General features: G+C 46.0%; 1 protein-coding gene across 2 annotated transcripts in view; it reads right to left on the bottom strand.

Moving 5' to 3' along the window:
• Nucleotides 1-25031, bottom strand: part of Dnah8 (dynein axonemal heavy chain 8) — a 224162-nt gene that overhangs the window by 159364 nt on the left and 39767 nt on the right. The window contains exons 15-28 of one of the 2 annotated variants that reach the window (XM_075978796.1): nt 20628-20708; nt 20077-20193; nt 18383-18502; nt 16743-16871; nt 15195-15200; nt 13621-13731; nt 13053-13174; nt 10052-10124; nt 8678-8873; nt 6797-6993; nt 5465-5591; nt 3552-3787; nt 1559-1663; nt 252-365 (exon numbers count right to left, since the gene is read on the bottom strand). In XM_075978796.1, coding sequence (XP_075834911.1) covers nt 252-365; nt 1559-1663; nt 3552-3787; nt 5465-5591; nt 6797-6993; nt 8678-8873; nt 10052-10124; nt 13053-13174; nt 13621-13731; nt 15195-15200; nt 16743-16871; nt 18383-18502; nt 20077-20193; nt 20628-20708 — 1734 coding nt within the window. Of the gene's footprint in view, nt 1-251; nt 366-1558; nt 1664-3551; nt 3788-5464; nt 5592-6796; nt 6994-8677; nt 8874-10051; nt 10125-13052; nt 13175-13620; nt 13734-15194; nt 15201-16735; nt 16872-18382; nt 18503-20076; nt 20194-20627; nt 20709-25031 lie in introns of both variants that reach the window. The other variant, XM_075978795.1, reaches the window with a different exon arrangement.

Here is a 25031-nt window from a genome sequence, read left to right as displayed (position 1 = left end):
CTTTCCCTAGGGAGCAGACAACCTGGCCCTCCGCTCCTTCCTCACCCTTCTAGATCGCTGCTTATTTTAACAGTCCACTCTGCTTGCTTTCTCTGTAACATGCTCAGAGGGATAGCCACTCCCTTTAGGGATAGTGGTAAATATTGGGTCATTAACATGCAGTCTGCCTGCTTCTGAGATGCGTTCCTTTTAATTCCACAGAAACCCACACTGCAGACACTGGAACACGCAGTATCCCACATGTAATTTACCATCTCATAGGCTTCTGTGAAGTTGTTAACGTCCTCACGAAAAACTTCCACCGACTCAAGCAGGTTGCTTTTAAACTTGGGTTGCACTTGAACAAGTTCATCTTGCACGGAAACCTATAATCAAAATATATATAGTCGGCATGGGGGTCTGAGTGATGTATTAAAAATAAAAACTGCAATTCCTCTCTGCGAGTCATGTGCCACAGAGGATGGGGATAAAGATGTTTCTGCTCACTTGTTACAACATCCACGAACACCCCAGACTCACTTGCAGGACACCCAGCTCTCTCTGTTTTGTGACTTAAGAGGATTGCTACACCACAGATAAAAATTAACCCAAAATGCACCCACGGCCTAATTGTAAAGACTAAAATTATAAAACTAAGAGAACATAGATGTGATTCTATGTAACTGGATTGTCCAATGTTTTCTGTGTATGATATGAAAACATGAACAACAAGAGAAAAAACAGAATTGACTAGGCTTTAATTAAAATTTAAAAAAAAACAACAACACCACTTCAAAAGATGCCACCAAGAAGGTGAAGTGAATGGAGTTGGGGATACAGCTCAGCGATAGGACTCCACTGAGCACAGGTGAAGGCCTGAGTGGGATTGTTCCCGGCATCACCAATCAATCAACCAATCAATAAAATAAAAAGACTGCCCACGAAAGCAGGAAGAAAATAGTTACAAGTCATATATGAGATAAGGAACCCAGAATAAATAAAACACTCATAAAACCTAGCAATAAGAAAATTCAATTTAAAAATAAAAAGAGCAAGCAGCAGCTTTCTATGTACGTATCTCTGGTGAGATACAAATGGCCAATAAAACGGTCACGGGAATGGATGCTTAATGTCATTACCAATTGAAAAAAAAGGAAATGCCTGGGGTGCTGTGCATGAACCCTGAAAATGAAGCTCAGCTAAAGACTCCTCACAGAAGCCCACAGAGCCCTGGATTCCATCTGCATTAAATATTCAGACAAGATAAATCCACGGGCATGGAAAGAGCTCCCGGGCCAGGGTGAGGCGGAGAACGAGAAGGCCTGCTAACAGGCACAGGGTTTCTTTGGGGGATAATGAATATGTTCTAGAAAGAAGTCATGAAGGTTTTTATATAATTTTGTGTCTATACTAAAAATTAAAAAAAAAACCTGCTGAATCGCCTATTTCAAAATGGCCAGTCTTCTAGCAAGCAGTTATATATCAATAAAATTATTATAAGTGATAGATTTTAAAAGTTCAAATGTGTTTTCCTGGGAGCCACGACTTAACAGGGAGACAGAATGAAGTGTGTGCTCACAGCTTTGCTCTGCAGTTTGTTGAATGAGTATCTCAAGGTATCAACGCCCTCGGACTCCTCCTTGGTGACTTCAACTTCAAATCTGTTTAAAATGCCATAGGCTTCCTGCAAGGCAGAGGCAGAGTTCAGAAACATCTCAGAGGAAGAACGCGCCAGAAGCTTTGGCTACATTTTGAAAACGCTGCATCTTCATGGAGGATAGGGAATTCCACTAGCATCGTTCTCAAAATCAACGCCGTGGAGATGGTTTTCGGGTCTCACCAGCATCCACAGTGCTGACTGACTCGGAATCGCAGGCTCAGAAACACTCACTTCACTGTTGCCTAGGCCATTCCGGTGGAGATGGAGGCAGAACAATGAGAACCCCGATCTTAGACAATATCCTCAGAGCTGTTTCCTGCCCTTCTCCTCTTTGGTCTTGGGGCAATGCCTGTGGGACAGTGTCCCATACATATAGACGGGGTTAACTCTATAGGAGTGGAGCTCAATGGCCTGTGGAACGGTGTCCCATACACATAGACGGGGTTAACTCTATAGGAGTGGAGCTCAATGGCCTGTGGAACGGTGTCCCATACACATAGACAGGGTTAACTCTATAGGAGTGGAGATCGATGGCCTGTGGAACGGTGTCCCATACACATAGACGGGGTTAACTCTATAGGAGTGGAGATCGATGGCCTGTGGAACGGTGTCCCATACACATAGACGGGGTTAACTCTATAGGAGTGGAGCTCAATGACCTGTGTGACGACTCAGGAGAGCGGAGACCAGAATGGGTCACGGGATGGATTAGCAGTTGGATTTACCAAAGAACATTGGCTGAAGTAGCTAAGTGTATGGCAGTTTATTAAATAGTGAAGGACAGGTGGCCATCAGCATCCCAAATTCCCAAATACTAAGATCTTTAAGGTAGCAAAACTGTGAACCATTAGTTACCAAAGAGAATAAAACTCTGTTCGAGCCAGGAGCTCAGAAAGCATACAGTAGCAGCCAGCACTGGGTACTCGGGTGGTGTAAGAGAGACATGGCCGCCCCAGGCTCAGGGATTAAAATACCTGGTCCCCAACTGGTGTCACTCTTTAGAAGTTTAGAACACAGAGTCTTGCTGGAGGAAGCATGTCCTCTGGGGAGGGATCTGAGAGCATCAAGCTTTTCCCCTCCTTCCAGTTTGCTCTCCCTGCTCTGTGCTTGTATTTGAAGATGGGAGCTCTCAGCCGGTACCATGCCTACTGCTCACTGCGATGCTTCCCCGCCATGATGGATTCTCAGAGCCGTAACTAACAGTGAGGACCAACTCCCCACACTGTAAGCTACATGGGGGCATGCCTTCTGAATGGGAAACCAGAGTGGTTCCCTTCATCACTAAAGCCAAAACGACTTTATGTTCTAAACACCGTTAGCTATAAAAAAGTACGTGTGACAGCTGAAACCATGACATCCCCAACAAGCTCTAGGACCAGGTAATAAATGGGAACGCCTGGAAGCCATTAAGCTTGTCTTACGCCACGGAGAATTTACAGTCTGGTAATTCACCACTGCTGTAATGGGAAAAGAATATAATGCTTTTCCTGACATTCTCTTTTGTTCAAATAAGCTCCAGCAGGTGAGTACTGAGTCTACACGGGCTCTCCTAGTTCTCCCGCCTATGGCACGTGTGTGCATGTAAGCAAGACCAACAATTGGATCTATGAAGCTAAAGCTATTTGGATAACTCACCTAACAAAGCAGAATTAATACGAGAGGGTGCAGTCGATACCTTCCCATAACATGTTAGTGTCTCTATCAAACACTGAACATTGTCTAACCCAATAAAGCATGCTAATATTCCTCTGTAAGTGGTTGTTAAAGTCGTTAGAATTCTCCCAAAGATATCAATACCAGAAATGACTATTCCATCTACTAGATGAAGAAATGTATTACAGAATCACTCTTTTAAAGCTTGCTTCTATTTTTAAAAGGCACTTTGAGAAAGGAAGATGCAGCCGTTTCTTACTTCAATGGGCCCCAAAGTCATGTCCATTTGAATTTCATTGTCCCGAATGCAAGACAGAGCTTCCATGGCGAATCTGACATCGTCCAAGTCGCGGATGGGCCTGGACAACTTTTTCAAGTACTCGTTGATAAATGTTATCATGTCTGACATTTTCTTTTTATATTCTTCGTTCAGATAGCGACAGAGCAGCATCTTCCAGGCCTTGGCCTCGATTGACAAGGCTAGCTTCATTGGCTCTGGTGAGGACAGGAAAGATGAAAACAGAACTCTGAAACGGTCTGCTGTGTGTGCTGTGGACTTCCGCACCTTGGCCATCCTGCTCCCTTCAGTATTCACTGACCACAGGTGGCTGCTGGTCACCTGAAGCGTGCCTAGCCTGCTAGCGTGTTGGAAAGTTACTAGATTTCAAAGAGCACTCCTACGAATCTGGCTGCGGGAAAAGGACGTGACAGTGTGTGCAGGAGTCTCTAAACAATAGTGCTGCTGGGAAGCCATGCACTGCTCTGAACACCCTACACCCTACCATCAGGCCCCGCTTATTCCCTCTGGTTCCCTCTAGGGAAGCCCCTTTCAAGGGAATGAAATCTGCTGTTTCTCCCAGCAAACCGTGGCCCTAGCTTGCCTTCTCTTCTACTCCTGTCTCACCCACGTGGTTAGAATATTTAGACAACATGACTCTGCCCTGACTGACCATCCCAGCTAATACAGACCTATAAGAACCGATCCGAAGAGTCCTTTTGTTGGGATAGGGACAGAGGGGGAGTTGAGAGTCAGGAAAGCGGAAGACCCAGAGGAAAGAAGACAGGAGGAGCAGAGAGAAAGTGCATCCTCGGCCTCCTACATTGTCCCTTGGCCCTAGTCCATTCATTCTGAAGGTCCAGTGCATTGTGGATTTTGTGGTTTACATTTTTCATTTTAGTTTTTAAAGATTTCTTATTTTAAAATTAAAATTATGATTTAAATTAAATTAAAATTAAGATTTCTTATTTTAAAATTATGCCTATGTGTATGGGGGCAGGGGGCGTGTGCACATGAGAGGCGTTCCCACAAAGGCCCAAAGAGAGCATTGGATGCTTTGGATTTGAGTTACAGACAGTGGTGAGCTACCTGACATGGGTCCTTGGGAACCAAACTTGGGTCCCCAGCAAGACTAATATATCCCCTTAACCAGTGAGCCATTTCTCCAACCCCATAGCTTTATATTTTAACATAAATTGGGTGTGATGGCTTATGTCTGTCATCTCAGCACTCAGGAGATAGAGGCAGGAAGATCCGGAGTTCAGGGTCATCTATATATTCAGATAAGACTCTGTCTTAGAAAAAAACAAAACAAAAGAAAAGGGGGGGGGGTGTAAAAGAATATGAGTGGCCTAGAACTACTTGGCATTTACTATACCAAAGCTGCTTGCTGAGTCAAACACCATTTCATTGGTCATAGCCTGCTGTCCCTTCCATCCAAAGCAAAATATTTTTGCCTTGCAAAAATAAGATACTACTTTGTATAACTCTTAGACTCCAGTCTGGCCACACCCCCTGTAGCAGCCCTGCCCCCTTACAGATGCCAGCAAGATGTCATTTGTGAGTCCCTAGCTACCAGATTTCCAGGTGCCCAGGTTTCTCACCTACAGAGGTGAGTTTGTGTCAAAGAAGCTACCAACGGCCATGCGTCCTGTTCCCCACCCTTTCCCTACCTCCTGCCTTGGAATCAGAGAGCCTGGCTGGGGCCTGTGCTATGAAACCTCCCCCATCCTCAGAGAGCTAAAGATAGGGGACCATGGGCCCTGATTCCCTCCTCCCAGGCCCTACCATGATGTTGTCTGTCTGTTAATAACTTCTCACTCCCAACAATCCGCCTCAGTGTCCCCTTGAGCCCGCCCCCAGGCGTGACCTGCCAGTAACACTATTGGCATTACCCGTGTGCAGTTCAAGGGCTCCCACAACAATAATGGGCTTCAGCTCGTCAATCTCCTGTTCAAACGTGGCGTAGTGGAGAATTTCCGATCTGATTTCAGTCAGGGACGGGTTGTTGGCTAAAAACTCCTGTCGGGTAAGGCAACAGTTACAACTTCCTTTGGTCCTTGGGGGTCTAACACACACACAGCTTTAACAGTTAAGATGGAGAACTGCACTTTCTCTATAGCGGGATTCCCTACAGGGAGATGGAACCCTAAGGCTCTCTGCAAGGAAGCAGTGTTCATCTGAGCCCATGGAACTGGTTCAGTGGATTCATACCCAAAGGCACACCTGAGCACAGCAGGGAGCACTATACACCCTTCCTTAGTTCCATTATAGTTCAGCTTTCTGCTCCCTGACATGGCAACATACATCCTGACTGGGTGGTCCAAGTCACAGAACCATCCAGTCATGTATGTGCACATGGATACTGCCTATGCCACATTGCCTTCCCCTCGTCCTGGGAGGGTCCTAACAGCGGCTGACACACTTGTCCACTTGCCCATGCTGTGAGCCAATGGCTATCCTGGTAGGTCCTAGGATACAAGTCGCCCTGAAGGAGTGACACACGACACTGGGACTGGCGAGTCTGGGTTCAGTAGCCTCGCTGTGTCTCTACCGTGCATGGCTATCCTCTGTGTGCAACCTGGGCTAGGCTGTGACACATCCTCACAGCTGGGCTGGTGGACTGCTGGCCTTCCCTCACAGAAGGAGAGGGCAGGAAGGGTCACAGAACCCTCACCATGTATCTAGCTACTCTTCCCACCCAACTGGATTCAAGTCTGCCCGAACTGCCCATGACATTGAGGGTCTCTTGGGACACAGAGAACATGTTGGAAAGGCCTAAAGGAAGGTGGCTTCATGTGCATAGCCCATGAGGAAGGGATCACCCGTGCTGGTATGGCCTCTCACAGTGCAGCTATTGTAGGGCCGCTCATGCTCCATGAGGACATAAACTCATTTGTTCCCCAACGGGAACTCTGGAGGAAATGCACTTTGTCACTGGGACTTTATGAGGGAGTAGGTATATGCTGCCTGGTCCTGCCAGAGCCTCACTGCTGTCAGCTGCCTCAGGGCATCACTGAGACAAGAGCTAGATGCTTGGAGTTCCTGTTGGGTTCTTGCCCTGTGTTCAGAGTCCTCTCATTATCCCCAATAGCTTCATTCCACCCCTACTCCATCTACACACACACACACACACACACACACACACACACACACACACATACAAACACACCCCTCAAGGGTCAAAGATAAGCAAACATAAACACCCACAATCAGTAGAAACACACCTTGACTTTCACATCCCGGTCCTCGGTCCACAGAGTCTTGTACTTTTGAAAGTCCTGCAGGGCCTCATTGGCTGCCTTCCGGAGAGAATTCACAGAGGAAGACAGGAGGAGGACCAGCTTGGAGATGTCTTTGTGCTCCGCCACCCCAGGGTAAAAGTTCTTCAGTTTCCTAGCAGGGATGGTTTCTTCAAACGACCCTAAAAGCAGATGTTTCAATGTAGATAGTATCTATGTTTAGCTCGAAGATACTATCAACTGTAATATGGACGGGGGTCTTTTTAAAAAAAATGTGTGTGTGTGTGTGTGTGTGTGTGTGTGTGTGTGTGTGTGTGTGTGGTTTGGTTACATATATAATTTATTTATTTGGAAGTCAAGATGACAACATCAAAGGTCAGTTCTCTCTTTCCACTAAGTAGTTCCCAAGAATAGAGACCAGGCTGTCAAACATGGTAGCAAGCACTTTTACCCACTGAGCCATCTCACCAGCCCCTAGTGTGTGTGTGTGTGTGTATGTGTGTGTGTGTGTGTGTGTCTTCTCAGGTACGCCATACCATGGAGGTCAGCGGTCGACTTGTGGGAGTCAATTCTCTCCTTCCACCATGTGGACTCTGGAGCTTGACCGTGGGCTGGGCAGCAAGCCCCTCTACTTGCTGAGTCATCTCACTGCTCCCTACCCTACCCTGGCTTTCTTTCTGAGACAGGATTTCATACTAGCCCAGGCTGGTCTTGAACTTGCTGCGTAGCTGATGAGGTCCTTGACTTCTGACCCTCTTCTAGCTACCTCCCTCATGAGTGCTGAAATGATGGGTGTGTGCCACCAGGACTGGCTATTGGCCTTTGATTGGCCCATGTAGCACTTTGAAAAAAGGAAAAAGCAGTCTTTGACAAGTAAAAAGCATGAGCCTTCCTGTGAAATTAAAGGCTCCCAGTTTCTCCCTTGCAACGGCATACCATGGGATTAGGGGCCCGTGTTCCTGATCAACTGCTCGGTTGACTAGAACTATGGTGTTTACCGAGTTGCCTGTGATCCCATTTGCTCTGTTACTGAATTAGATTTGTGCAAAATAAAACACAAGGTGCTGGGCTAACTTGATCGGCTAGCTGACTGGTGCTGTGGTATGCCTTGGTAGCTCAGCGGTTCGTATGACTGAGAACTTAGCTGCATAGAAGACCACAGCTGAGGCTCGAGAGACGGCGTAGCAGTTTAGAGCAAGCTGGGTTCTGTTCCTAGCATCCACGTGGTGGTTTGTGACTGTTTATAACTCCAGTCCCAGGGAACCCTGCCCTTTTCTGATCTCAGTGGTTACCAGGCACACGTAGGGTGCACAGATATAAAACCATTAAGAGCACATCTGCTTATTCCTTCATGTTTCGAGATATCTGTTAGCAGTTTGGGGCTATCACCCATACTGCAGCGGTGAAAGGCCCAGAATGTTATGAGAGCACCCAGGCTGCTGAAAGGGGAGTCAGTGCTGAGGTTCCTTCCACAATTACTACAGAACAGGGATGAAACTACAAACCTTTGTTCACCTGGGGCCAAAGCTAGAAATGATTGCGCGCGCGCGCGCGCGCGCGCGCGCGCGTGTATGTGTGTGTGTGTGTGTGTGTGTGTGTGTGATATCAATCATACATATATTACAATCATAATATATATATATATACACATATATATGCACACACATATATGTGGGGACTGGAGATGGCTCAGTGATTAAGAGCAATTGCTGCTCTTGCAGAGGTCCCAAGTTCAGTTCTCAGCAAGCACATCAGGCGGTGACCACTCCAGCTCCAGGGCATCCAGTGCCCTCTTGTGGCCTCCGTGAGCATCTGCACTCACAGGCACACACATGTTAGGTTACCAGGGTGTTTTGGTTTCCGTACTCTCTTCCTTCTTCAGCAATTTCCCTGTGGTTGGGTGGTTTTGGTCCGTGGCGGTGCGAGAGGTGCTGTTGGGAACGGCCTTGATTTTTCTGACCTGCTGCTGGCCCCAGTGTGCCACTCCTCGGCTGACCTCCAGGGTAAACTGGATCATGCGGTTGATGGCTTGCTGAATGTCATCCAGGCTAGGAACCATCACCTGGGTGGTGGGGAGGGGAGCAGCCCATGTGCAATCCTCCCAGCGCAGGCGGCCTCCCCAACCCACCTGAGTCTAGCCATCCAACTCCCATGTGCAGTCAGAGCCTACGGCCGGCTGCTTTTTGCTAAGGGTTGTGCCAGGAGGTGCTGCCAACAGCCAGCCCCCTGGAGACTTCCCAGTTTTACCCACCGCTGGCCACAAGGTCAAGGAGTCCACACCAGTGGACTACAATCACAGAACAAGCTGGAGCACTGCGACTCCTTCTGAGTCTTTGAAATGTGTCAACTACAAAGCTCTCCTCTAGGTGGTCAGACTACGGGATGTGGTGTTAGGAGGGTCACAGGCTGTTCCTGATGGCACCAAGTCTACCATGTGGCTTGGAGTCCCAGGCAGCAGGCAGCAGCTGAGCTGCCACTGGGAACCGCAGGAGCGTCACGATACTATGTATGCAGGTTCCTCTCACTCCGCCCTACGATATTCAACAAGGTGCCTCATGATGCTGGGTTTGGGACAGGGACTGTGGTGGCTATGGTGCTTTATTTTATGTCTAAAGAAAACAGTAGGGTGATTCCTGTTTGCTAATGGATGGCAGACTAGACCTTCACGCCTACAACAGCTTGGAACACACCATGAGCATTTAGAAGCAGGGTGTATGTGTGCATGCTAGGGATCAAACCCAGTGCCCCTCTATACACGAAGCAAATATTCTACCCCTCAGCTACACCTCGGCTCAAAGGTTTTAATAATAGATGTAAATGGTGACATTTTTCTATTCTTATTCAAGACTAGTTACAGGCTCAGGGACTAAGAAAGTGTACCTCTTTTATAGGCCCCACGCTCAGTTCCCAGAACCCATACTGGGTGGCTCACACCACCTTCAGGTCCAGCTTCAGAGGAGCTGACACCCTCTTCTGGTCCCCATGGGTACTGTACTCACGTGTACACATACACACACACAAATAAAAGTTAAAAATAAACTTTTAAATTAGATTAAAATAAAAACACACAGAACTAAGGTCTTACTCTAAGTGTCCAGTTTTCATACAGAATTATATTTTAATTATATTTATTTACTTACTTTTGCAATGCTGGAGACCCAAAGCCTCACACTCTAAACACTCACCCACTACTGTGTTTTTAAAATACATTACCAAAATATCACCAAAAATAAGACTTACCACATTAGGAATTGCAAGGTGCACTTCAGTTTTTATAAAGGATATGATATCCTCTGACCGTTTCCGCCCTTGGCTACAATGAACAGACAGTGAATGTTAGCCTGGATTTCTGTTTCTAACTCTGTGTGTTTCCATCCTAAAAATAAAAACCATCTCTAATCCTGGAAAAGCAAACGCCACTACCCACTCCCACACCGAACATCAAGAAGAGGGTGCAGAAAGAATGTAAGGGCTGGGGGGGGGGAATGCTGGGAAATGCTTTGTCCTGGATGTGAGGTGACTATGGCACATTAACTCTCCACACCTGTGGCCATACCTGCATGAGATCAAGCCGGCCACGGCAGTCAGCATCCCATAGTTAGCACTGACAAGACTCACGGGCTATATTGGGCAGTGGTGGCCTTTAATTCCAGCCCTCGGGAGGCAGAGGCTGGCAGATCTCTATGAGTTCAAGGCCAGCCTGGTCTACAGAGTGAGTTCCAGGACAGCCAGAGCTACACAAAGAAACTCTGTCTTGAAAAACAAAACAAAAAGACTCATGGGGTAACCAACAAGCGAAAGAGAATATGAAGGCAGGAAGGGGGAGTGTTGGAAGTTCCTGGGGAGGGTGGAAAGAGGGGGTTGGGAGGTAGACATGATCAATGTACATTGTTTACATGTTTGAAATTGTGATGAAATCAATAAAAGGGTACTGTACTTTTAAAATACCAAATTATACCAAAAGAATGCTATTTATCATAGAACCACAAACTGCACAGAATTTTAAAAAAAGCATCAATTTGATATTCTCAGAAGTAGAATATTAATTACACATACATCTCCTAGGGTTTGAGTGTTGCTTCCTCTCACTAATGACTGATCACACAATGTCACTAAATGGCATTCTTCTGAGAGACTAGGACAGGCTGACTCCCAGGTAGTCTAGGGGCCATGGCTAGACAATAAAGGTGGTGAATTTCCAAGACGGCCGGAGTCTTCCTCACCCTCCTGACTTGAGACAAAAGCCTGGCAGCTTGGAACAAAGGCCTTGTAGGCTTTTGCCTCCCACCAGCAGGCCAGTTGCTGACGGACTAGCCCAACAAGGCCCAAGCTGAATGGGACAGTCACACTGCAGTTCTGGGCCCAGCTGTCTTCAAACTGACTGGCCCTCAAGTAGGGGATGAAAAGCCTTCAAAAGTTTTTAAACCCCTAGCCCTCTGGTTCTGTCACTTCCGGAGTCCCCTTGGCTTTACGGAGGTCATTTTCTCTGTGTCGGTGTCTCCTCACCCTCAATAACCCTCACTTCAACTGTTGAGTCTGTCTGCTGCTGCTTCTAACAGTGGAAGCTAACACCAACAAAAGCCATACTTTAGGTTATGGTATTTATTTATTTATGATTTCTTTTTATATTACTGGGGTTAAAATGAGGCCTTTGTGTGTGCTAGGAAAATACTCTACTACGGAACTTCATAATCTTTTTACTTTGAGGCAGGGTTTCACTAAGTTGCCCAGGGCTGCCCTTGAACCTGTGATTCTCCTGCCTTAACTTCCTAAGTACCTGAGATTATGAGCTTGTGCCACCAGACCCAGGCTCACGCACTTTTTACTAGATACTCCTACATGATTAGACATGGGGGAAATAGACAGTGATGGTCCATTTTCAGTATGAGGTGTGCTGAAGTTCTTCCCAGCTGCAGGGAAGCTGGAGGCCCTAGGCCACTCCTCCAGCTGGCAGCTGGAGAGCTGGACCATTGCAGGTATTCTGTAACAGAGCCCACCCTAAGAAAAGGGGCAGTCCCAAGCCAAAAGCTGTTCATAGGCTAAGGTTCGATATCTTGAATAAAAGGATGGTGAATTTGGAACAGGGACAAGTCCTGGCCTGTAGGGAGAAAGGACAGGAAACTTTACAATCAGGGGGCTTTAAAAACCATCATCTCAGGCCAAATCAGCACACCAGCCCATTTTTGTCTTTTCACTATGCGGGTGCCCCTTTCCACAGAACAGTTTATTAACAACTGTTTTGTTTCCACTTGTCTCTTGACTTTGTTATTACCTTGTTTCCCAGGCAAAACCTTCCAGAAACTGCTTTTTAAACAATGCCACTTATGGATAGACAGACACACGGGCCACAGACAGAGTGAGAATTAGTCTGACAAGCGGCCTTCTAGACAGGATTATTTGAAAAATAAAATAAAAATGCAGACTTCCCATTCTCTTTCTCCTTCTGAATGTAAGAAATGCTGTCACTGGGACAAAACACCCGTCTGTGTATGGGCACCAGAGGGGAGTGGGGACTGAAAGGAAGATAAAGACACAAAGAGAAAGCCCCAAAGCACACAGAGAGCTCCTTCTAACCACTCAGAGGGCACTAACTCAGTATCCCTGTGAGACCCAGGAAAACAGGAGGGGCCAGGATACAAACGGTGGCACAACCTGAGAGCCAGGAAAAGCTCCCCACATACAAGGGAGCTGCTCAGTCAAAAGGCATCAGAGAAGCACATCACCATCTCCAACCTGTTCCAGAAACCAAAGCCTCGAGAGGGAGCCACACAGCCTGCTCCCCACCGGCTTCCCTGCCTCCTGCTGGCTGCAGACTCAGGCTGGGAAACAGCCCCCATCCTCAGAGACCTCTCAGAAGAAACACCTGCCCACCGCCAGCTACCCCACACCCACCCACCCTCCTCCACTCCCCCACCCCTCCACCCTTCTGCCATACGGGTCTGGATTTCTCCTCCCAGCCCCTAACATACTGTCTTTGGTGCTGGAGCCTGAACTGCTCAGATCACCCTCCATGCTACTGACTGTCTGCCCACGGCGTTAATTATAACATATGTATGTTATGTATGTAATATATGTATGTTAGTAATAATATACGTGTATATACTATCAGTTCTGTTCATTTAGAAAAAGCTACATAGTTTGGATACTAAAGACCCTTTCTCCCCAAAATAAACCAACAGATAAATAATAAGTGATACTACTGAATTACATTGTTACAGGCAGCTTATCAGACATATTTAACACATTTTCAACTCGCCTTCCAACAAATATTCTCCGTTTCATTGTGTCCAAAGATAAGCGCGTTGCTTTTTGTAGACTGTCCAGTAATTGATGAGAGAAGAACGCATAGACCTCCTTACATTCCTGTAATAAGAAATCATGTTACATTTAATCCCAGAAATGAACTCCTAATGTCCCCAAAGTAACGGCTCAATATTGAAAGTGACACGTGAGAAAGAATAAGCCATGCAATTTCAGTAACACCGGAGGAATAAATTCAAGCCTACATTGTTTGCCTGGGTTTCTTTAGACAAACGCGTAACACGTATTTGTTAATGCATGAAGAAAGAGTGCTTGCAGAAACAGCCTAGCAAACCATGTGAGGGCAGACCCAAAAGCAGAATTGCAAAGAAAGAAAGAGAAACAGTGTGTTTGAAAAATCCAGGCTTGCTCAAAATTCGATAATGCATACAGAAACTTGAGTGTGAGGTTTCTCAGTGCCTGGTGTGGGGGATGGGCAGAGGAGACACACTCTTCACTGGATCTACAATCTCACTGAGTCACTAACACACAAACCCCACAATAAAAACCTTTTTAAATTCATCTTCTTTGTCATTGGTGTCAACTTCCTTTGCCTCAGGATCATAGTCAAGGCTATCGCCCTCTTCTGTCTCACTTCCAAAAACAACGTGCTTCCTTTGCTCTGGACATAGAAGATAAAAAAAAAAAAAAAGTAACACTTGAATGTCTAGGGTTGCACTTATCCTATGTGATCAATCCTTAATCCTTATTTGAAAGCTCTTTTCTTTGGCTTTTTTCTTCATTTTTATTTTATGTGTATAGGTGGTTTGCCTGTGGGATTGTACATGCACTATATGTGTGCAGTACCTGTGGATGCCAGAAGGGGGTGCTGAAACCCTGGTACTGGATTAACAGACCATTATGAGCTACAGTGTGAGTTCTGGGAACAGGACCTGGGTCCTCTGTAAGAGCAGCCAGTGCTCTTAACTTCCCAAGAAGCTCCTTTTTAAAATAAATTTTATTTTAAAAAAAGTTCTCAGAAAAAAATGTTATTTAAGGTTTCTTTTATATTCCTTCTACTAGGAATTCAATTTAAAATAGCCATCTCAAAAGACACATTATTCAACTAAAAAAATATTCCATCAATATACTCCATCTTTGTATTTAGAATTCAGAGGGAAAAAAAACAACAAAACAAAACAAAATGGTGGGGAAGACCTGAATCTAGTTTATGCATCCACATAAAAAGCTGAGAATGGTGATATGCTTGCAAGCCCAATACTGAAGAGACACAGAAAGGGGGATACCTGGGGCTTACTGGCCAGCTAACCTGGCCATATTGATGAATTCTGGGCCACTAAGAGATGCTACCAAAAATTAAAATTAAAATTAAAAAAAATTTAAATCCCAGGTGTGGGCTGGTGAGGTGTCTCAGTGGGCACAGGTGTTTGTTGGCAGCCTGATGACCTGAGTTCTATTCCTGGAGTCCACCCAGCAGAAACAGAAAACAGACTGTCACACGTTGCCCTCTGTCCCCCACACAAAATATATGTAATTTTAGAAAATTTAAACCAGGTAGACAGCATCCTGGGGAAAGTCATCAGAGACTGACTGTTGACCTCCACGTGGGCACCAGCACACACACACACACACACACACACACACACACAAACGAGTAATGAAGAATGTGAGACAGTTAGCTGCACATCCCATCTACCTGAGTCACTCATTGACACCTGAGTACTCTAACGGAATGAGCTTACCCTGCTTTGGACACTTCCGATATGAACTAGCTAAGTGGGAAGCTAAGGGGAAACCAGCCACGCTGTGTAAGCGCTCCATAGATTAGGGCTTCTAGGCTAGCATGTGGACCCTCTTGGCCCACAGTCCTTTGCTACTAGGGCCATTCTGGAAGATGTTTCCAGCACCCCATCCTAGAAGTCAGTAGCGTCCACCGGCACTGTGTATTGATCAAAAGATGTCTCCTGGCATTGCTCTCGAGCGGCCTCACCCCTTATAGAGAACACCAGGGAACTCATTACAAAGACAAACTCATGGGCCTGGTGCATCCAGTCAGTGGCTCACTCTGTCTGGAGGTCCTTCCCTCTGTCCCTCCTTTCTCATAATACCACTTCAATGGGACCTCTGACTGGAATGTTCCCATCTCACTGAAAAAATGCCTGCTCCCCTTGAGACGCCTTGGCACTTAGCTAACTTAGCTGACCTCTGACCTCCACTAGGCAGAGCCCCTCGGCATTGCATTGGCAGCACACCTCAAGTCTAGTCAAAGGCCTAGAAACCAGCCTTGTACTGTAGCCCTGAGCAGAGGATGCTGGGAAGAGCAGGCTCTTGGGCACCCAGGGTGTCTGACAGACAAGGACAAAACTTTCTGAGAGTAAAAAGCCAAACCACCAACTACAAACTTCTGCCCAGTCAGTTCTTACATAGAGCTAAAAAAAAATTTTTTTGTTTTAACTAAACCAATCTTCCATTGCAAATTTATCCAATGACAGGGCAATCTCAGCAAAACTAAAACCATGTTCTTAAACCGCAATCCAGAAGCAGAACATGCAGAATCCCCGTAGGGAAGTTAGTCACACAGCCCTCACAAAAAAAAGGTTCAGATTTGGCAGCTTGTGACTTAGGCTTACGAACAGGGAATTACCGGAATCATTGGGGCCTTGGGTTCTTTCAGCAAAATTAGAAATTCTAAAACATTTGTATAACAGGAAACACACACACACAATTATTTGGTAAGATGAGGAAATCTCTCATCCCCAGCAAGACAACCTCAGCACCCTAAGACAGAGTTGGAAGTTTCAGACAGACAGCTCGGGGCTGAGAGAGGGCTTAGCCCTCAGGAGAATCCGCTGCTCTTCCAGAGGACCTGAGTTCAGTTCCCATGACAGGCAGCTCACCATCACCTATAACTCAGGCTCCAGGGGATCCGATGCCATCACATACATGACACACACGCACCAAGACACATGTATGTAAAAAAAAATAAAGAAATCTTTAAAAACAAAAGGACGTGAAGCTCCTCAGGCCATCTGTCCTTGAATCAAGGGTGGGAGGGATACACACAGAGGCGTGGTACTTGCTGCCACTGCTCTGACCTAAGAGAGCATTTAGTTCTGCCCTGAACCCCTGAGGCATTCCTAAGTGGGAACACACAGCTGATTCTGCAGAAAGGGCTGGGGTAGGTGGGGATATCTTAAAACACAGTCTTGTCAAATTAGAATTTTCAGAGTCAAGAAAACTAGAGATTTTGCTCTTAGGTGTTTAAAAAAAAGTAAAACGAGACAAATGGTCAAAGTGACATTAGAATACCCGGGGGGGGGGGAGAGGGATAGGGAGAGAGAGAGAGAGAGAGAGAGAGAGAGAGAGAGAGAGAGAGAGAGAGAGAGAGAGAGAGAGAAATAACTACGTACCAGGACTGAGAGGTCTCTCTATAGGAAGGCTAATGGCTGGCACCCTAAAACTAGGATTTCGAGGACCCCACTCTTCCCTAAGTGCCACCAGGAATTCATGGGGTCTAAGATGTTTGTGCCAACAGTGTGGATTATCCTGGACATCTGGTCTCCCTGAGGGGAGCTGAAGCCTTACTCTCTCCCTAGCAGGAGGTACCCGTGGGGGGGATCTATCCACAGCTCTTGGGACTCATACATTTCCCAGTGGAATTACCTGGCACAGACTTAGCTTGTTTCCCGGTGTATTTAACTTCGTAGATTTGCTCAAATATTGATATAAGCTCTTTCACAGCTTCCTCCACGTGCCTGCTCTTGTGGTTTAGAATATCAGCCCATTCTTTTGTGTATGTCTATTAAACAGACAAATCACCATTAATGTTCAGACACCATGAAGACACCACGGAGTTTTATTATGACTTTAATCTCTACAGCTATGATTAATTCCACCTGAAAGTCACTAGAGGGGCTCAGTGATAGGGCACCTGCCTAGCATGGTCCTGGGGTCTATCCCCAGAACTGCAAGAAGAGTTAGGCAGGCATAGATATGGTCTTATTGCTGCGATAAAAACACTGACCCAAACCAACCTGGGGGTATGTATTGGCTTACATTTCCCACCACGATCCATCACTGAGGGAGTCAGGGCAGGAACTGGAGGCAGGAATTGAAGCTAAGATCAGGAGGAGAGGCTGCTTGTTGGCTTGTTTCCCATGGTTTGCTCAGCTTGCTTTCTTATAGAACCCAGGGCATCACCCACAGTGTGCTGTGTCCTTCCACATCAATCATGAATCAAATGCCCCTATAGGCATGCACATAGGCTAATCTGATGAAGGCAATTACTCAGTTAAGATGCCCTCTTTCCAGATATGGATAACCTTGTGACAAGTTAACAAAAACTAACCGGCACAATTTACCCCTTGCCAGCTTTGACACACAACCACACCATTGGTAAACCATAACCTTTCCTTTCTTGTTTGTTCCCAAGGTGTCATGTCGTCACAATATAAAACACAGTTCAGCTTTTAAAAGTCCCACACTCTTTTTAAAATTCCAACAACTTTCTAGATCTTACGTTGGGATGACTGGATGCCACTCCCACTGAACGAAAGCGGCATGATCAGACACAGTGGCAATATGGTTGGGTATGATGGCCAGATATGGAAGCCGGGAAGGAGCCAGGCCACAGTGTGAAGCTAAGCTTAAAGGCCTGACCTAAGAAACAGGTGGGGTACAGGAAAAGAAGTGATCCAAGAAATTCTGGCAAAGCCTAGCTTGGCTTTAAGACCAAACGGACTTGGGAAATGGAGTGTGGTAAGGGGAGACGTCCCAGGTTCCTCAGTGGCTTAACAGAAAACATGTGTAACCAAACCGTAAGAAAAACAGCAGATAGTCATGGCAGCCCAGGTCCTTAATATCCCAGGTGGTCAAGAGGCAGGTGAATCTCTGTGAATTCAAGGCCAGCCTGGTCTAAACAGGGAGTTCCAGGCCAGCCAGAGCTACGTAGTAAGACGCAGTCAGAAGACAGGGAAGAGGAGGGGAGGGGAAGCATGACGGGAGGTAGATGGATGACTGAGAGGGAGGAGCCATGGAACACTGACAGGGCCCCAAGGCCTCCAGCATTAGTCCAAGGCCTTCAGTTAAAAGTCATAGCGAGGTATGGCCCTGGACTGAGCAGCTAGAGTCGCATTAAGTCTTTGATGCTTAGGATATGTCCCACAAAAACTAGGAGGAAGATGAAGGAAGGGGAAGAGGAAAAAGAGGAAGGAGGAAGGAAAGAAAAAACGACTTAGGTGTGCACACGTTTAGACTGTGAATTTATGTGTCAGGCCAGTGACTCAACACTTTGCTATAATGAATGCGTACCTCGTTGAGGGTCAGCATATCTTCTACTCTGGTAGCCCCACTGTCCGACAAGGAGATCAGCAATGTCTTGGCTATCTCCTTCAGAACTGTATCAATATGCATTTCACACAGGTCATTGACCTACCCGCAAGAAGACAGGCAAAAAATAAAAAATAAGAAACAGCTCTCTTTCCCTCTAACGTAAACCTTGTTACCCAAAATGCACTGCAGGTATAAATCCATTTACAGAACTCAATCTAGACATTTGCAACCTGGGTCAAGTGTAATTTGGTGAGCAACACGTTCAGGAAAATGTGTGCAAAGAAACCGTGACCTGGGTCTACTGTGGCATGGGCCAGAGTACCGCTAGTAGGCCTGGCCCCTTTTGTTCCCCATCTTGCACAAATGAGCCGTTCATGCTCCTGCTGTCTAACAAAAGACACCAAGGCTCAGAGAAGGGCAGTAAACAGAAGGTCACACAGCTAATAAAGAACAGTGTGGCTGGCTCCAAAGCCTCTGAGTTTGCGACACCATGATACCACACAGAGGTGGGCATGTTTCATACAGCATACATCTGAGAAACCAACAGGCCATCGCCCGTTAGACCACTGTGTCATTTGGCCAATGTCAGACACATGTAAATGGTTTTTTTTGTTTTGTTTTTAATATTTATTTATCTATTATGTATACAGTATTCTATCTGTGTGTATGCCTGCAGGCCAGAAGAGGGCACCAGACCTTGTTAAAGATGGTTGTGAGCCACCATGTGGTTGCTGGGAACTGAACTCAGGACCTTTGGAAGAGCAAGCAATGCTCTTAACCACTGAGCCATCTCTCCAGCCCTCACATGTAAATGTTAAACTGTAGGCAAGACACTCCGCCATCTTCCTATGCTCATGTGTATGTGTGTGTGTGTATGTCTGTGTGTCTGCAAAAAGGCCAGATATTGATGTCAGGTGTCTTCCTCCATTGCACACCACTTTGATTACTGAAGCAAGATCTCTCTCTGAGTGTGCCAAATTGGCTAGTCTAGCCAGCCAGCTTGTCCTGAGGGCTCCATCTCTGTCACCCAAGTGCTGGAATTGGAGGTGGGCCACCACACTTGCTCGCCTTCTTATGTGGGAGCTGGGGATTTGAACTCAAGCTCTTCACGTTTGCACAGCAAGCATTTTATCCCTCCCTGAGCCGTCGCTCCAGCTTCCAAGCATCCTAGCTTAAACTACAGTGTGCAGGTGAAGCTTCACTTCGGCCTGTTGGGGGCAAGGGAAACTAGGGGATAAACACAAGATAACCAGGAGGAAAATGATTCAAATAGTAAAGCAGAAAACATAACTCTTTCTTTATCTAATGGATGTTCTTATGGTTAAAAAAAAAAACACGTCATACCCTTTTCTAGGATGTACTGCACTTTTAGTTACATGTGTGTGTTTCTGCATGGGAATCTGCACGCAAATGCAGGAGGCCACAGAGATCAGAGGTGGCAGGTCTCTGTAAAAATGAAGTTTCAGGCAGTTGTGAGCAGCCAGGCACAGGTCCTGGGGATCGAACCTCACGCAGGTCTGCTGCAGAGTGGGACTCACTCTTAACCACTGAGCCACCTCTCCAGCCCAAACCATACCTCTGGGTTTGATTTAAAATGGGGGCCTTGGGTGTGATTAAACCGGTGCTTATATCTCGAGTGTTAGCATGTGTCTCTGGAAGACGACTGCTTTTACCTTCTTTAGAAGCTGGTTGAACATATCCAAGACGGACTCCACCTCCTGGAAGAAGCTCTCCAGCATCAACGATGACCACGTTAGGATGGTGAGGCCTTGCCTCAGCACAGATTCCACCTAGGAAGAGCAAAAAGGTTCCGTCTCCCATCGCTCAGGGGCGTCTCTTTCAGGGGAGTCTCTTTTGCTACTTGGAAATACTGGGTGATGTATTTCCTTAATTAAATTCCCTCACCATTACACCTAATAGAGATGCCTTTTGCTTTCGATCATCTTCGGAGGTCCGGGAAGCAGCCATAAATCCCCACAGAGCACTCACAACTCACAGTTACTCGTTTTCCAAAGGTAACAAAACCTAGACGAGAAATCATCCCATGGGTAGAGAGGGACGGAGAGAGGGAGGAAAGGTAAGAGAGAGAGAGAGAGAGCTGTAAAGTTGAAATGAGAAAGACGGATGGTCTAGGCAAGGAGATGTGCTCTGAGATCCATAATCTATAGACCAGGAATCTAATTTTAAATCAGAGAAATCAATATGAGCCGCCAGCGTCACCAACCTTTTTCATTTTCGGGGTCATGAGATTGACAAACACAGAAGGTACTTCCTGGCATAAATCATCGTAATATTGCAGGAGACCCTGTACAAAGGCAAAGCGGCAGAGCTTACTTTAATTCATAGTGAGGCAATGACCACAGAAAGGCTTCGTTGCACCTGAGTTTTCCCCACGGGCCTGCCAGTATGAGACCTGCTCGTGTGAACTTGCACCAGCCGACTATACTTTCTCACGAGCTGTCAATCACAAGTCCATTTCCTCTCGACTCAGATGTGCTCACGTCACTCCTTAGACTCTCGGTTTTCTCACATCTGCTGCTTCTCTCTCTTCACTTTGTGAAACTGGATAATCATCGTTTCATGGTATCTGTTACTACACATTTTTATCTTTATTCCTTTTTATTATTGTTTGTTTGTTTAAGACAGGGTTTCAAGTAGCCTAGGCTGGCCTTGAACTCCTGACCCTCCTGTTTCCACCTCCCAGGTGCTGGATTACAGGCATGCTCCCAGCCACTCTATGGACACCCATGTTCACAAGTGGCACACACAACACACAGACACACACACACACAGACACACCTTTTAAAAACTCTCACTTCTAAAGTCATAGTTCATTCTTAATATTTTCCTTTTTTAAAGATTTAATTTTGACTTTATGTGTATAGGCGTTTTTGCTTGCATTACGACTGTAAGCCATGTGCATACAGTGCCCAGAGAGGCCAGTAGAAGGTGCTGGGTCCCAAGACTGGATACAGATGTTGCTGCTGCAAGAACAAGTGCTCTTAACTGCAGAGTTATCACTCCAGCCCCTGCTGCTTAAATCTAAATAGATCCAACAGCTCCACACAACCAGAACAGCTGAGCTGTAACAGTTCTAGGGACCCACGGTGACCAGTTTGGGCAGGTCTGTAACTTACTGCAGGGTGTGGTGGGCGATGTAGAATGAAGCTGTTTGACTGGTTTTTTTTAGCAACTTCAGTTTTAATGAATGGGTTCAGAGTTCTTGATTCCCTTAAGCGGGGACACTCAGCAAGCAACTTTGGCTTTTATGATGTCACCCAATGCTAATGAGATCCCATGAGCTGAAAACGGTGGCAGCCTCCTGGTACCCAAAGCACTTGATGCCAAGCTCTCCGTCACCGCGATGCCAATGTCCCTCTGGGGTGGAGGGTTCTTTAATTAGATCCTTGTTTGCTAAGATCTAAAACTCTTTGAAGAAGAGATATAAATCTCGGTGGTGCTGGATTAAGACATAGATTTCTCAAACAGGACAATGAAAATGCGAGAAACTTTAAAAGTAGATGTACTGAATGTCATCAAGATGTAAAATGCTTTTATTTCAAATTGCATCGCTGGCCAGTCATGGTGGCACACACCCTTGATCCCAGCACTTGAGAGTCAGAGGGTTTCTGTGAGTTCAAGACCAGCCTGCTCTACATAGGGATTTTTGGATAAACCAGAGCTATATACTGAGACCTCATCTATAAAGAAAAAAAATCATTTGCAAAAGGAAACAACCTGCAGAATTTGAGGGAAAAAAAACCAAATCTAATATCTGATAACATGCTAGTATTTACAAAGACCCATTATCACCCAAATATTAAAAAGACAAACAACCCAATTTTGAAATTGAGCCAAGGGTCTGAACAGGTAACAAAACTTTATGACAGAACTCTATACCTCCAAAACCTACAGATAGTTAATAAGCTCATGAAAAGATTCAGAGCATCACTAGTCACCAGGGAAACCTGGATCCAAACCACATGGAAATACCAAGCCAGAATGCCACAGATGAAAAGCACAGGCGCTTACAAGTAACATCAACCATGTAGCAAACCCAGACTTGCCCTCACTCACTGGAAGGGAGGTAAAGTGATGGTGTCACTATGTCACTTCTGAGAAGAGCCTACTTCTTCCAGAGGTTTCATGTGGGCTTAACAAATTAATGAAACCTAGTGACGTCACTCGTGTAGACAGAAGTCTGAGAGAGTAAAAGATGTTGCTACGTCAAACACTGTGTGCAAATATTCACGAAACAGAAACAGACCCAATGCCCGTCTGTTGAGTAGCAATCTTCCCCAAAATTAAACCCTTTCATCTTGGAGGGAAGTGTGTTAAGAACAAGTGGTTAGAAAGAGGTGAACTATTCCACCCTGCAGGGAAGCTCGTTCAGCACAGGAAGCAAACAACTCAAAGGCTTCAGGAACTCCCTGAAACTGGCCAGATTCACTAGGTCCTTTCCTCTCCAGGCACACATAAACTACAAGGACAGCTGATAGGCTCAGACAAGACAGGTCACCTGAAAGAGTCAGAGACTTGTCAAACTCTCCAAAAGCCTCTCAGACCCGCCCAACCATCTGGAAGAATCAGAGACTAATTGAACTGCCTGAAAAATACAGACCAGACTGTAGCATGAATTCTAGCTGGTATTAATAATAAAAACTCAGATTCAGATATAGGGGTTAATGCTGAAGATCAGAGAAGCACAAAGGCCACTAGAGAGTTCTTACCTCTACCAACGCTCAGACCAAAGGGCGATCCTCTCTCTATGAAACCTCAGGCTGCTGTCTCTATGAAACCTCAGGCTGCTGTCTCTATGAAACCTCAGGCTGCTGTCTCTATGAAACCTCAGGCTGCTGTCTCTATGAAACCTCAGACTGCTGTCTCTATGAAACCTCAGGCTGCATCTCAGAATGAATCCGTAGACTGCATCCTCAGACTACATCTGAGCTCCTGTCTCCTCCGCCTTATATTCCTCTCTCCACCCAGCCATATCACTCCTGTCTCCACCTCCCTAGTACTGGGATTAAAGGCATGTGATCCCAAGTGCTGGGATCAAAGATCTGCACTCTTTCTCTTTGAGACTGTATCAATCTAGGGGAGCACAGGTTGGCCTTGAACTCACAGCGTCCTCTGCCTCTGCCTCCTGTGTGCTGGGATTAAAGGTGTGCGCCACCACTGCCTGGCCTCTGTGGCTGACTGGTGGCTTAGCTCTGCACTCTGATCGTCAGACAAGCTTTATTTGTTAGAGCACAAACAAAAATCACTACAGCAGACAAGCTGCCTGGAAGAGACTGAGACCAACAGGGCTACTCAGAAAAGACTCTCCAACCTGTTGACCTGCCTGCGGGGTGTGCCGTGTACCCCGGGTTTCCAGCTGTCACGATCTGTCACCCATGCTGGGTGGGCTTTGGTGATGCAGCTATAGCTGAGCCATTCTTTTTCGCAACCCCTCACCCCACACTCCTCTAAGTATCCACAGTAAAACTCACTGGTTCACCAAGTTAGAGTTTGGTGATATCCTTATTTTAGTCTGTGGTTGGTTGGGGAGCAAGCCTTTGTTCACAGCCCCCCAGGAAGAGTGTCACACAACACCAAGTGACAAGCAGATAACCAGGGTGTGGTAGAATCGTACAGTGGAACGAATGTGAAGCCCTGACATACGAAACGATGTGAATTAGCTCAGTTTAGGTAAGGAAGCTACATACACAAGGCTACATGTCCTATGACTCCGTTGGTAGGAAAAGCCCAATGCGGGCAGGTCCATAGAGACAATGCCAGTGGTAGTGTCTAGCTGCAGAGTAGGAGGGAGACTGGAGGGGAGGTGGGAAATGAAGGCTATTGGGGATGATAAAAAATATTCCAGAACTGATTGTGAGAATAGAATAGCTCTATGGAGACGCTAAAACCATTTGATTGTTTATCTTAAATAAATTAACTGTATGGTATAGGAATCAATAATGTTGTTACTTGAATACAAAACTGCTTGCACGGGTGTGGTGGGATAGGCCCTAATCTCATCACTGGGGAGGTAGAAGCAGGGAGGTCAGGAGTTCACAGTCATTCTCAACTATATAGCGAGTCTGAGGTCAGCTGAGCTTTGAGACTGTCTCAAAACAACACAACAAGGAAAAATAATGGTAACAAAAGAGCCGTGTAGGGAAACTTTTACCTTTGCTGTTTCTCTTGTGATTTTATATGTGCCTTCTTGTCTTCATATGCACCACATGCATGTAGGTACCTAGGGAGTCCAGAAGAGGGTGCTGGGTCCCCAAGAAATGAAATTATGGGTGACAGGGAGTCACCACTGGGAACTGAACCAGTCCTCTGCAAGAACTGCCAGTGCTCTTAGCCTCTGAGCCATCTCTCCGCCCTCTTAAAACACAACACTTTTACTATCTCTCTGAGAATTTCATAGAGGGATACAATGTCCATTTTGATTGTGTTCGTCCCCAACACTTGCCCCTATTTGCTGTTCCTCTTAAAGATACATCTTAACCAACTTTTAATTTGCTATAATTTGTAGCAGCATAAAAGTGTGAAATATTCTCTGATACTCTTTTTATTTCCTTCCAAAAGAGTCAACTTGTCCTTATGCCCAAACATGAACTTTAATTAAACCAAAAGA

This window comes from Microtus pennsylvanicus, chromosome 7 (genome assembly GCF_037038515.1).
Source record: "Microtus pennsylvanicus isolate mMicPen1 chromosome 7, mMicPen1.hap1, whole genome shotgun sequence".
Taxonomy (NCBI): Eukaryota; Metazoa; Chordata; class Mammalia; order Rodentia; family Cricetidae; genus Microtus; species Microtus pennsylvanicus.
Note: the sequence above shows the minus strand (reverse complement) of the source record. Positions and strands in the feature narration are given on the sequence as shown.